The following is a 15,221-nucleotide window of genomic DNA, read 5'->3' on the forward strand; positions in this document are numbered from 1 at the left end:
TAATGGACCGTTGTGTGTAAACGGTCACTGTCAATAATGGATCTGTAGCTGAAATTGGTCGCTGTCTATATTGGATCCTTACCTGTAAAACTATATTGTCTATAATGGATTACTACCTCTCAAGTGTCACTAACTGTAATGAATTATTACCTGCAAACAGTCACTGTCGATAATGGATCATTAACTGTAATAGTTCAATATCTACAATGGATCATTATGTGCAAAATATTGTCCATAATGGATATCTCTAAAGAGTCAGTGCCTATAATGGATCATTAGCTACAAAGGTTCATTATCTATAATGGTTTATAACCTGTAAACGTTCACTGTTTATTATCGATCATGGCTTGTCAAGTGTCACTGTCTATAATGGATCGCTATCTGTAGATGGATGTTACGTTTAATGGATCAGTACCTGTACAGTATGTTTCTTGTGCCCTCTCGAGCTGGATTCCTGCAGTCAGCACTTCCTCCTGGAATATATCCGTATGCTTTGTAAAAACTCTCTGCTCCTTTTGCGATGATTGCCACTCCATCCCTCACCCTCTGCCGCAAACTCATCTTCCATCTCTCTGTCATTATGCTGATTAGTCCGACAGGGAATTGTTTGGCCACTCGTTCTGTGTTGCCCACTGTGATAGTGGGCAGTATCCAGATATAGCCCGGGCCTAGGAGATTAGCCTGCTCAGCCAATTCAAACAGATATTCTGCCTCATCTCTGGAGCAATACAGAATCAGAACCTGCGCGTCAATCTGTTGCAGAAGCCTCATTGTTTTTGGATTGTTCTCATCTCGCATCATTTCAAGAGTAAGAATCTGTTCAACTTCCCACCCATAATAGCTGGTACCAATAAAAAGCTTGATGTGGTCTATGAAGTCCTGGTATCCGGGAAAGAAGCTGGTGATGATGGCAAAGTTCACCCAGTCGTACTCTTCCATTACTTTGAAAATTACCCTGATCTGTTGTTCCATGGAAGCCCCCAACTGGAGAAAGGCAGAGTGCTGCTCCTGTAATGGAAAAGAAACTTAAACAGATTCAGTCAACAATAGAAAGGTCCCTAACCACGAGACGTACTCGGTACGACACTGTCTGGTGAACGAGACTCACTCTGGGAGACACTGGGCAGGATTTTCATTGGGCCGTGGAGGCGGGATTGGAGGCACGTGGGGGGTTAAAATTGCAAAAACTGGCGGGCGGGCCCAACCCCGCTTCCATCCTGCCGCCAAGCAATTTTCATTAATTCGTGTCTAATGGTCCCATCTCCGTCCCGCCTCCACGAGGCAGGATAGGCCGTTAAGGCCCTTAACAAGCACTAAATTGTCTCTATAATGCCATTTTGAAAGGCCTTTGCGATTTTAACCCTTTTCCCACGTGAAACACGCCTGTTCTGCAACACGATGGTGAAACCTGGTGGGAGCACAATTGGATTGCTGACTATCAGCTGCAGCTCAACCATTAAAGAGGAGATTTGATCAGCCATCATTTGCAGGTGGCAGGACTTTGTTATCTCAGGTTTGGGGGAACTTTTAGAAGACCTGCAGGCCAGAGGACCAGGTGGACAACCCTTACCAGTGGCCGTCAAAGTCACCACCACACTCAACTTTTTTGCCTCAGGCTCATTCCAGGGATCAGCAGCAGACATCAGCAGCATCTCCCAGTCGGCCGCACGCACTTGCATCACGCAGGTAACCGATGCCCTCTTTGCCATCGCGCACAATCACATTCATTTCACCAAGGATCAAGCAAGTGTCACGGCGCAAGCGGTTGGATTAGCTAATCTGGCAGGCTTTCCAAGGGTGCAGGGCGTCGTTGACTGCACACGTGGCCCTTAAGGCACCCTATCGCAATCCAGGTATTTTTGTCAACCGCAAGGGCTTCCACTCCCTTAACGTTCAGCTGGTGTGTGACCACAAGAAGGAAATTTTGCATGTTTGTGCCAAGTACCCTGGCAGTTGCCATGACTCCTTCATACTGCACCAGTCCAGTGTGCCTCCGCTATTCAGTCCGCCAGACCAACTTAACGGATGGCTACTTGGAGACAAGGGCTATCCCCTAAAGACGTGGCTAATGACGCCGTTGAGAAGCCCATCCAACGAAGCTGAGGAGCACTACGACTCCAGCCACATGTCCACCAGAGCCATAATCGAGCAAACCATCGGTTTGCTGAAGATGCGCTTCAGATGCCTGGATAGATCAGGTGGAGCCCTGCAGTACTCAGCAGCCAGGGTCTCCAGAATCGTCGTGGTTTGCTGTGCACTTCACAACATGGCACAGCGTCGTGGCTTGCAGATTCCTGAGGGCCAAGTGGCTCCTCACATATCCTCCTCAGATGAGGAGGAGGAGGGCGAAAACAAACATCTTGCAGAGGCCCATCAACCAGCGGCAGCCTTACGCGAGAACATTGCTGCCCGGGAGGCAAGGAACACACTCATCTTGGCCAGATTTGCTTAGCCTAGCCAATCAAGCACTTTTGTCTCACAGCTTCTTACCTGAGCATCGACAATGGCCAAGACCCTGTGGATTCCTAGCTATTTGACCACCATACTGACAATTGCAAGTAATCCTAAGCCCTCAATGTGAAAGTCCCAATCGCGAAATGACACACACCACAACTACAGCAGTAGCCATCAGATTTTTTATTTACATTATTCATCTGATGGCTTTTTCACAGAAAACATCAAATTTCACCCAAGTGACCACCCTTGTGACTATTTGTGCAGTATCTTTCTCTTACGTGTGCTCCTACATGATGCTTCCCCTCTGGCTTCAGCAGATGTGGAGGCCCCTTGCTTACTTTCCTGCTGCACCTGTCTTGACACCTTTGGCGGGCGTCCTCTGGGGTTGCGAACCTGTGAGGGCTCGGCAACTCTCTGCTGCTCCTGCAGCTGTGCAGGGGTTGAGACGCCGATCTCAGTTGGGTGTGGACTCTGGTGGGGCTCTGACCGAGAGCTCTGCAGTGGCATGGAAGTGTGAGTGCTTGGAGAGGAGCCCCCACTTCCTTGATGTCTGCCACCAACTTCTCTCTCATGGGTCAGGTCCCCCTCAGCGCTTGAAAGTGGCTTGAGAGCACCTTGCTGCACATCAGGAGGGCCATGGGGACCCGTATCTGCACTGGCAGTCCTACTCAGAAGGACTTCCATGAAGGTCTGGTTTCTCTGTTCAATAGATGACCATCGCTCCTCCAGAGATGTCATTCTATTCAGAACACTCACCATGTTTTCTGCACTCTGGCGACTTATCACCTCCATGGAGTTGCCATCCTTTCCATGATGATGCATTCATGCGCCAATGACTCCACAAAGGCTCTGCTCATGTTTGCAATGGACTCCTCCATTCACTCCACACTCGCAGCGACCCTGGAGACAAAACCTGCCAAAGACTCCTGCATCTGTTCCTGGAGTTCCAGCACTGCTGATCTTATGGATGGACCCAGAGGCAGAGAGCCGACATGCAGCTGAGCCGAGCTGGCAGAGTCCTGCGCCCTCCGACTAGGACTCTCCACTGCTGTCCCTGTCTCCACAATCTGCTGATGCTCACTTGTGAGCTGTGATACACCAGGTGACAACACTACTCTATGTCCCAAAGGTCCCCCCGAGGTGTGAGTGTCTGCGCTGGTGCTGGGTGCGCTGAATTCTGCTGCGCCCTCAGAGGTTGCAGCTTCCTCTGAGGAGTCTTGAGGCTCAAGCTGTTCCTCCTGGATAGTGGGGACAGGTGCTTGCGATGGTCCTGTGGGAGAGTAAAGGAAAGAGTCAGAGATGTGATGCCAAGGTTACATGCACATTGCATATTGCAGATGATCATTAGTCCATCTGTTAGAGCTTCAGAATCATTATCAGCGACTCATGCAATGTCAATGAGAGAGATGGAAAACTATTCTGTCACCAGTTTGCTGTGATGCACCCGTCTGCCCATCCCCCACTTGGGAATCTTCCTCCACTCCTACGATCTCCAGGACCGCCTCTTCCCAGGGGATGAGGTGGGCTACTGAGGGTGGCCCTCCTCCTGTCCTGGCTCACTCTCTCTTGTTATGAGCTCTCTTTTCCTGCAATGAGGGAGACAAGTGGAGGTTGAGTGAGAATGAAGGAGTGAGTGTGGAGAATCCATAGCATAGATACGTAGGAGACAAAGATGGAGTGAGGTGGCAAGACCAAGGGCCCTCCCTGTGTGTTGTCAGTTGTTTTCATAGCATCACAGTGATAGGGAGTGTGAGGGCTGCATAGTCGAATAGTTAGGTGAATGTGACCATAGAGAGGGAATGGGTAAAGGTGCATGGATGTCAGTGTGAAGTGGGATGTGGAGGAAGAGATTGCTAAAGCTGAGTGCTGGTGAGGAAAGGCAATGGGGATCAGATTGAGGGTGATGGGAAATTCATACTCACTTTTCCAGTGCGCAGAAGGTCATGAAATCTCTTCCTGCATTGAATCCAGCTTCTGCGGGTTATTGACAAAGAGTTGACCTCCTCTGCCACCTGGATCCACACAGCCTTGGTCTGCTGGGGAGGCTTCTTCCTCCCTGAAGAAGGGAAGAGCACCTCTGTATGAGCTCTTGCTCCCTCAACTAAAGCCTGCAGGGCAGCATCATCAAACCTGGGAGCAGATCTAGGTCTCTCGCTGGTCATTCTGCCTCCAGGTCCCTGTAGCATGAAAGGCCAAAAGGTTGGCAGTCTGCAGAAGAAGCAAGGCTTGTTGCAGACCTTAAATGCAGCAGCAATGATGACGTCATCGGAGGCGAGTTTCAGACTGGAAAAACTCATTGGTCATGGGTTCCCACACGCTGGAACTCAATTGGCCAATTAAGTTAAAATCGCATCAATCTCCCACATCGATTTAGATTCGGGTGGATAACATGAAATGCGGATTACACGACCCCAGCCCGCCCCTGACTTAAAATCCAGCCCACAGTCTGGTGAACAAGACTCACTCAGTGAGACACTGTCTGGTGAACAAGACTCACTCTGTGAGACACTGTCTGGCGAACGAGACTCAGTCTGGGAGACACTGTCTGGTGAACGAGACTCAGTCTGGGAGACACTGTCTGGTGAACGAGACTCACTCTGTGAGACACTGTCTGGTGAACGAGACTCAGTCTGGGAGACACTGTCTGGTGAACGAGACTCACTCTGTGAGACACTGTTGCGTGAACGAGACTCACTCTGCACGACACTGTCTGGTGAACAAGACTCACTCAGTGAGACACTGTCTGGTGAACGAGACTCACTCTGTGAGACACTGTCTGGTGAACGAGACTCAGTCTGGGAGACACTGTCTGGTGAACGAGACTCACTCTGTGAGACACTGTTGCGTGAACGAGACTCACTCTGCACGACACTGTCTGGTGAACAAGACTCACTCAGTGAGACACTGTCTGGTGAACAAGACTCACTCAGTGAGACACTGTCTGGTGAACGAGACTCACTGCACGACACTGTCTGGTAAACAAGACTCACTCAGTGAGACACTGTCTGGTGAACGAGACTCACTCTGTGAGACACTGTCTGGTGAACGAGACTCACTCTGTGAGACACTGTCTGGTGAACGAGACTCAGTCTGGGAGACACTGGTGAACGAGACTCACTCTGGGAGGCACTGTCTGGTGAACGAGACTCACTCTGGGAGACATTGTCTGGTGAACGAGACTCACTCTGGGAGACACTGTCTGGTGAACAGGATTCACCCTGGGAGACACTGTCTGGTGAACGAGACTCAGTCTGGAGAAACTGTCTGGTGAACGAGGCTCACTCTGGGAGACACTGTCCGTTGAACGAGACTCATTCTGGGAGACACTGGTGAACGAGACTCAGTCTGGGAGACACTGTCTGGTGAACGAGACTCACTCTGGGAGACATTGTCTGGTGAACGAGACTCAGTCTGGGAGACACTGTCTGGTGAACGAGACTCAGCCTGGGAGACACTGTCTGGCGAACGAGACTCACTCTGGGAGACACTGTCTGGTGAACGAGACTCAGTCTGGGAGACACTGTCTGGTGAATGAGACTCACTCTGGGAGACACTCTCTGGTGAACGAGACTCACTCTGGGAGACACTGTCTGGTGAACGAGACTCAGTCTGGGAGACACTGTCTGGTGAATGAGACTCACTCTGGGAGACACTCTCTGGTGAACAAGACTCACTCTGGGAGACATTGTCTGGTGAACAAGACTTGCTCTGTGAGACACTATCTGGTGAACGAGACTCACTCCGGGAGACACTGTCTGGTGAACGAGACTCACTCCGGGAGACACTGTCTGGTGAATGAGACTCACTCCGGGAGACACTGTCTGGTGAACGTGACTCAGTCTGTGAGACACTGTCTGGTGAACGAGACTCACTCCGGGAGACACTGTCTGGTGAACGAGACCTGCTTTTCCTCTTCCATCCTTCAACCTGCATTTAAAATGGTCGAAATGAACAGAGCTGAATTTCCAGGTTGTGCTCATTAACATGTAGGAATTCACTGAGAGAATTACTGCTTGGGATTCGTAAAATGTCTATGTGAACAAATCCGTTGTGCTGCTATGGACCTTAAAGTTGAAATCAACTTTTGGACTGGTGGCAGAAGATTAAGACTGCAGCTGAAGATACCACATGGCAGGGTACACAGAGACTGACATCAGGTCTAGACAGAGACTGACATCAGGTCTAGACAGAGACTGACATCAGGTCTACACAGTGACTGACATCAGGTCCAGACAGAGACTGACATCAGGACTAGACAGAGACTGACATCAGGACTAGACAGAGACTGATATCAGGACTAGACAGAGACTGACATCAGGTCTAGACAGAGACTGACATCAGGTCTAGACAGAGACTGACATCAGGACTAGACAGAGACTGACATCAGGACTAGACAGAGACTGACATCAGGACTAGACAGAGACTGACATCAGGTCTAGACAGAGACTGACATCAGGACTAGACAGAGACTGACATCAGGTCTACACAGAGACTGACATCAGGACTAGACAGAGACTGACATCAGGTCTAGACAGAGACTGACATCAGGACTAGACAGAGACTGACATCAGGTCTAGACAGAGACTGACATCAGGACTAGACAGAGACTGACATCAGGACTAGACAGAGACTGACATCAGGTCTACACAGAGACTGACATCAGGACTAGACAGAGACTGACATCAGGTCTAGACAGAGACTGACATCAGGAGTAGACAGAGACTGACATCAGGTCTAGACAGAGACCGACATCAGGACTAGACAGAGACTGACATCAGGTCTAGACAGAGACTGACATCAGGACTAGACAGAGACTGACATCAGGTCTAGACAGAGACTGACATCAGGACTAGACAGAGACTGACATCAGGACTAGACAGAGACTGACATCAGGTCTAGACAGAGACCGACATCAGGACTAGACAGAGACTGACATCAGGTCTAGACAGAGACTGACATCAGGACTAGACAGAGACTGACATCAGGTCGAGACAGAGACTGACATCAGGACTAGACAGAGACTGACATCAGGACTAGACAGAGACTGACATCAGGACTAGACAGAGACTGACATCAGGACTAGACAGAGACTGACATCAGGTCTAGACAGAGACTGACATCAGGTCTACACAGAGACTGACATCAGGTCTAGACAGAGACTGACATCAGGACTAGACAGAGACCGACATCAGGTCTAGACAGAGACTGACATCAGGTCTACACAGAGACTGACATCAGGTCTAGACAGAGACTGACATCAGGTCTAGACAGAGACTGACATCAGGTCTACACAGAGACTGACATCAGGACCAGACAGAGACTGACATCAGGTCTAGACAGAGGCTGACATCAGGTCTAGACAGAGACTGACATCAGGACTAGACAGAGACTGACATCAGGTCTACACAGAGACTGACATCAGGTCTAGACAGAGACTGACATCGGGTCTAGACGGAGACTGACATCAGGACTAGACAGAGACTGACATCAGGTCTAGACAGAGACTGACATCAGGTCTACAGAGAGACTGACATCAGGTCTAGACGGAGACTGACATCAGGACTAGACAGAGACTGACATCAGGTCTACACAGAGACTGACATCAGGTCTAGACGGAGACTGACATCAGGTCTACACAGAGACTGACATCAGGTCTACACAGAGACTGACATCAGGACTAGACAGAGACTGACATCAGGTCTAGACAGAGACTGACATCAGGGCTACACAGAGACCGACATCAGGACTAGACAGAGACTGACATCAGGTCTAGACAGAGACTGACATCAGGACTAGACAGAGACCGACATCAGGACTAGACAGAGACTGACATCAGGTCTACACAGAGACTGACATCGGGTCTAGACAGAGACCGACATCAGGACTAGACAGAGACTGACATCAGGACTAGACAGAGACTGACATCGGGTCTACACAGAGACTGACATCAGGTCTCGACAGAGCCTGACATCAGGTCTAGACAGAGACTGACATCAGGACTAGACAGAGACTGACATCAGGTCTAGACAGAGACTGACATCAGGACTAGACACAGACTGACATCAGGACTAGACAGAGACTGACATCAGGACTAGACAGAGACTGACATCAGGTCTAGACAGAGACTGACATCAGGACTAGACAGAGACTGACATCAGGACTAGACAGAGACTGACATCAGGTCTAGACAGAGACTGACATCAGGTCTAGACAGAGACTGACATCAGGACTAGACAGAGACTGACATCAGGACTAGACAGAGACTGACATCAGGTCTAGACAGAGACTGACATCAGGACTAGACAGAGACTGACATCAGGTCTAGACAGAGACTGACATCAGGTCTAGACAGAGACTGACATCAGGACTAGACAGAGACTGACATCAGGTCTAGACAGAGACCGACATCAGGACTAGACAGAGACTGACATCAGGTCTAGACAGAGACTGACATCAGGACTAGACAGAGACTGACATCAGGTCTAGACAGAGACTGACATCAGGTCTAGACAGAGACTGACATCAGGACTAGACAGAGACCGACATCAGGACTAGACAGAGACTGACATCAGGACTAGACAGAGACTGACATCAGGACTAGACAGAGACTCTACATCAGGTCTAGACAGAGACTGACATCAGGACTAGACAGAGACTGACATCAGGTCTAGACAGAGACTGACATCAGGACTAGACAGAGACTGACATCAGGACTAGACAGAGACTGACATCAGGACTAGACAGAGACTGACATCGGGTCTACACAGAGCCTGACATCAGGTCTAGACAGAGACTGACATCCGGTCTAGACAGAGACTGACATCAGGTCTACATAGAGACTGACATCAGGTCTAGACAGAGACCGACATCAGGACTAGACAGAGACTGACATCAGGTCTAGACAGAGACTGACATCAGGTCTAGACAGAGACTGACATCAGGACTAGACAGAGACTGACATCGGGTCTACACAGAGACCGACATCAGGACTAGACAGAGACTGACATCAGGTCTAGACAGAGACTGACATCAGGTCTAGACAGAGACTGACATCAGGACTAGACAGAGACCGACATCAGGACTAGACAGAGGCTGACATCAGGACTAGACAGAGACTGACATCAGGACTAGACAGAGACCGACATCAGGACTAGACAGAGACTGACATCAGGTCTAGACAGAGACTGACATCAGGTCTAGACAGAGACTGACATCAGGACTAGACAGAGACCGACATCAGGACTAGACAGAGGCTGACATCAGGACTAGACAGAGACTGACATCAGGACTAGACAGAGACTGACATCAGGTCTAGACAGAGACCGACATCAGGACTAGACAGAGGCTGACATCAGGACTAGACAGAGACTGACATCAGGACTAGACAGAGACTGACATCGGGTCTAGACAGAGACTGACATCAGGTCTAGACAGAGACTGACATCAGGACTAGACAGAGACTGACATCAGGTCTACACAGAGACTGACATCAGGTCTAGACAGAGACTGACATCAGGACTAGACAGAGACTGACATCAGGACTAGACAGAGACTGACATCAGGACTAGACAGAGACTGACATCAGGTCTAGACAGAGACTGACATCAGGTCTAGACAGAGACTGACATCAGGACTAGACAGAGACTGACATCAGGACTAGACAGAGACTGACATCAGGTCTAGACAGAGACTGACATCAGGTCTAGACAGAGACTGACATCGGGTCTACACAGAGACTGACATCAGGACTAGACAGAGACTGACATCAGGACTAGACAGAGACTGACATCAGGTCTAGACAGAGACTGACATCAGGTCTAGACAGAGACTGACATCAGGACTAGACAGAGACCGACATCAGGACTAGACAGAGGCTGACATCAGGACTAGACAGAGACTGACATCGGGTCAACACAGAGACTGACATCAGGTCTAGACAGAGACTGACATCAGGACTAGACAGAGACTGACATCAGGACTAGACAGAGACTGACATCAGGTCTACACAGAGACCGACATCAGGACTAGACAGAGACTGACATCAGGACTAGACAGAGACTGACATCAGGACTAGACAGAGACTGACATCAGGACTAGACAGAGACTGACATCAGGTCTACACAGAGACTGACATCAGGTCTAGACAGAGACTGACATCAGGACTAGACAGAGACTGACATCAGGACTAGACAGAGACTGACATCAGGACTAGACAGAGACTGACATCAGGTCTAGACGGAGACTGACATCGGGTCTACACAGAGACTGACATCAGGACTAGACAGAGACTGACATCAGGACTAGACAGAGACTGACATCAGGACTAGACAGAGACTGACATCAGGACTAGACAGAGACTGACATCAGGACTAGACAGAGACTGACATCAGGTCTACACAGAGACTGACATCAGGTCTAGACAGAGACTGACATCAGGACTAGACAGAGACTGACATCAGGACTCGACAGAGACTGACATCAGGACTAGACAGAGACTGACATCAGGTGTAGACAGAGACTGACATCAGGTCTAGACAGAGACTGACATCAGGACTAGCCCTTCCCCCGCCCTTCCCCCATCGCCCTGCAATTCTCTCCGCTTCAAGTATTTATCCAATCCCCTTTTGAAAGATATTGAATTTGCTTCCACCCCCCTTTCCGGCAGTGCATTACAGATCATAACTGACTATCACTGAATTATTGTATTACTGTTGGTTATGAGGGGAATCTGAGTGTTATCGGTATTCCTATTCGTTATGAGTGCAATTTCAGTAAGGGGCAATGGGTTGCCTCCCAGAGGCCAAGTTTCCGTCAAAGCCGAGATGTCAATACAATCATCCACAATAAAGTAATGGACAGCAAAGGCCATCTTTTGAAGTGAACCAATATTCTGGAGGGAGGTGCGGAGAGGGGCGGTGATAGTTGATCCACTGGCATAGCGATGGGACGGGTGAGTGGACGGGATGGAGGTTGTTGAGTTTAGGCCCCCAGCGGGTGGACTGGGCAGGAAGGTTGGCGAGAGAAGATGGAGCAGTTGGGGTTGCTGTTCGTAAGGAGGCAGCGATGCGTGTTTCGATAAGCCTTTCTGAGAATGCCGAGAGAGGCACAGAGGGACGTTCCATAGCCTTACATCGAATTTACAGCACAGAAACAGGCCATTCAGCCCATGCTCCACACAAGCCTGCTCCCAACTTATTCATCTCAACAGCATAACCCACTGTTCCTTTCTCCCTCATGTGCTTATCTATCTTCCCCTTGAGTAGATCGATACTATTCGCTTCAACCACTCCCTGTGGTAGCAAGTTCCACATTCTCACCACTCTCTGGGTAAAGAAGTTTCTCCTGAATTGCCTATTGGATTTATTAATGACTATCTCATATTTATGGCCCCTAGTTTTGGTGGAAACATCTTCTCTATGTCTACCCTATCGAAACCCTTCATAAATTTAAAGGCATCTATCAGGTCATGCATCAGCCTTCTCTTTTCTAAAGCCTGTTTAGTCTCTCCTGATAGTTATAACCTCTCAGTTCTGGTATCACCCTTATAATATTTTTTGCACTTTCTCCAGTAATTTTATATCCTTTTTGTAATATGAAGGCCAGAACTGTGGATAGCACTCTAACTGTGGTCTAACCAGGGTCCTCTATAAATTTAACCGCGTTTCCTACACTACAGCAGTGACTACACTTGAAAAGTACTTCATTGGCTGTGAAGTGCTTTGGAACGTCCGGTGGTCGTGAAAGGCGCTGTATAAATGCAAGTCTTTCTTTTCTTTCTTTCACAGCTTCATGTTCTCATAAATGGTACAATATCTAATTAATCAACTGTCCACCCACGGGAGCCAAACTTCACTGCAGCAACAACCCCAGAAAACACCAAAGCACTTCACAAAGCAAGGCTCACAAACACAATAAACGCTGTCTTTTGTCCAATCAGGTTTCCACCCCTGCCACAGTACCGAAACAGCCCTTCTCAAAGTCACTAATTGCATCCTATGTGACTGTGGTAAACTATCCTTTTTCATCCTTCTCGATCTGTCTGCAGCCTTTGACACATTGACCACACCCTCTTCCTCCAACGCCTCTCCACCGTCGTCCAGCTGGGTGGGACTGCACTCGCCTGGTTCCATTCTTATCTATCTAATCATAGCTAGCGAATCACTTGAAATGGCTTCTCTTCCCACTCCCGCACTGTTACCTCTGGAGTCCCCCAAGGATCTATCCTTGGCCCCCTCCTATTTCTCATCTACATGCTGCCCCTCGGTCACATCATCAGAAACACAATAGCCCAGATTTTGCAGTTGTAATGACGGTGAAACTGTCAGCGTTCATCGTCATTACCCTGTGACACTGACAGCAACTTCTGCCGTCCGCACATACGCAGTTGAACACGGAAATCCAGAGATTGCTGCCAGTGATTCCCTTGTCCTCCACGGGGTGTGCTGTTGAAATCAATCTTTGAGAAATCACTGAACTGATGAGAATTTCCCCTTTTACGCTGTAATATCACTGTTAAAACCCCCCCAAAAAGTTAAGCCTTGTTGAATGAGGTGTAACTGGGGTTATAACAGCATTCTAAGTCATAATTACTGCTGAACAATCTCTCTAGCCTTGAAAAAGTAATTTTATATTTGTGGAATGTCAAATGTTTCCATTATGATAAAAATTCCATTTTTTATGTAATTTATTTTAAAAGTTTGTTTATGATATTTTAGTTTCTACCTTCATCCTATGTCTATGTCCCAACCTTTATTTCGTTCTCTGTAAAAATTTTAAAAAGTGAAGGAGCTTCAGTGCATTCTATTTCCTGGTTTGCTGTCTGTGAGAATTCTTCAATGTGATTGGTTGCTTAGCCTGCTTGATGACATCACTGTTGCTGGACGCTGGAGATCCCCTAGACTTGGCGCCAAAATCAAACTAACGGCGGGAAAGGTGAAATCCACGCCACAGAGATCGCTAGATATTTGTGGGCAGTTTTCTTTGAGGTCAGCGGTGAGCGCCGTCACTTCGCCACTGACCGCAAAACCCGGGCCAATTTCAGGTTCCACATGTACGCTGATGACACCCAGCTTTACCTCACCACTACCACTCTCAGCACCTCCACTGCCTATGATAGGTGAGAAAGGCTGCCCTTGACATGAAGACAGCATTCGAGCGAATGTGGCACCAAGGAGCCCTAGTAAAACTGATGTCAATGGGAATCAGAAGGAAAACTCCACAGGCTGGAGTCATACCTAGCACAAAGGAAGATGGTTGTGGTTGTTGGAGGCCCCAGGACATCGCTGCAGGAGTCCCTCAGGGCAGTGTCCGAGGCCCAACCATCTTCAACTGCTTCATCAATGACCTTCTCTCCAATATAAGGTCAGAAGTAGAGATGTTTGCTGATGACTGCACAGTGTTCAGCACCATTCGCAACTCCTCAGATAATGAAGCAGTCCATGCCCGCATGCAGCAAGACCTGGACGACATTCAGGCTTGAGCTGATAAGTGGCAGGTAACATCGCGCCACACAAGTGCCAGGCAATGACCATCTCAAAAAAGAGAGTCTAACCACCTCCCCTTTGCATTCAACGGCATTACCATGATCGAACCCCACGCAATCAACATCCTGGAGGCCATCATTGACCAGAAACTTAACTGGACCAGCCACATAAATACTGTGGCTACAAGAGCAGGTCAGAGGCTGGGTATTCTGTGGCGAGTGTCTCACCTCCTGACTCCCCAAAGCCTTTCCACCATCTACAAGGCACAAGTCAGGAGTGTGATGGAATACTCTCCACTTGCCTGGATGAGTGCAGCTCCAACAACACTCAAGAAGCTCGACACCATCCAGGACAAAGCAGCCCGCTTGATCAGCATCCCATCCACCACCTTAAATATTCACTCCCTCCACCACCAGCGTACCGTGGCTGCAGTGTGTACCATCTACAAGATGCACTGCAGCAACTCACCAAGGCTTCTTCGACAGCACCTCCCAAATCCATGACCCCTACCACCTAAAAGGACAAGTGCAGCAGGCACATGGGAACACCACTACCTCCAAGTTCCCCTCCAAGTCACACACCATCCTGACTTGGAAGTATATCGCCGATCCTTCATCGTCACTGCGTCAAAATCCTGGAACTCCCTCCCTAACAGCACTGTGGGAGTACCTTCACCACACGGACTGCAGCGGTTCTAGAAGGCGGCTCACCACCACCTTCTCGAGCGCAATTAGGGATGGGCAATAAATGCTGGCCTTGCCAGCGACGCCCACATCCCGTGAAAGAATAAAAATTTAAATCTGGAGCAGTTTACCAGTAGGAATGGTTAACGCCAGGACACATTAAAGAAGCTAGGTGTTGTAATAGGAAAATGTTAGGGTGGGGATTCTGGAAAGATGAACTTTTATGGGCTCATCTTACGCACTCCCTCTGTACGGCACTAAAGTGCCAGCCTAGATTATGTGCTCAAGTCCTCAGAGGCGAGAGTCCTGCAAAGTGAGTGGAAAGAAGTTGCCACAAACCCTGTTTACTGTTGTACAACATATTGGCAGATTGACTTTTCAACTTGAATTCTGATCAGCATTGAACCAGTACTGAGAGCAGGGAATAATGGTCATTATAGAAATATGTTAATTGAAACCATGATTGTGGCTGTGGTATAAGCTCTCTTGGAGAGACAGAATAATAAATAATTGAAATATTGAAGAAGAAAGAAATAAGTAATGAGAGCAATGTAGGAAGGAGAGATATGAGGAGCAGCCAATCAGTGCAAGGGTTTGT

At 48.7% G+C, this 15,221-nt stretch overlaps 1 protein-coding gene across 1 annotated transcript in view; it reads right to left on the minus strand.

Moving 5' to 3' along the window:
* Positions 1-268: 268 nt before the first annotated feature.
* Positions 269-15,221, minus strand: part of LOC147102579 (glutamate receptor ionotropic, NMDA 2C-like) — a 31,499-nt gene continuing 16,546 nt past the window's right edge. The window contains exon 4 of the mRNA XM_085963230.1: positions 269-1,008. Within this exon, the coding sequence (XP_085819356.1) occupies positions 409-1,008 (600 nt within the window). The 3' untranslated portion in view covers positions 269-408. The remainder of the gene's footprint in view (positions 1,009-15,221) is intronic.

The sequence above is a fragment of the Somniosus microcephalus genome, chromosome 21 (genome assembly GCF_052327205.1).
Source record: "Somniosus microcephalus isolate GS21.2 chromosome 21, FLI_Smic_1.0, whole genome shotgun sequence".
NCBI lineage: Eukaryota > Metazoa > Chordata > Chondrichthyes > Squaliformes > Somniosidae > Somniosus > Somniosus microcephalus.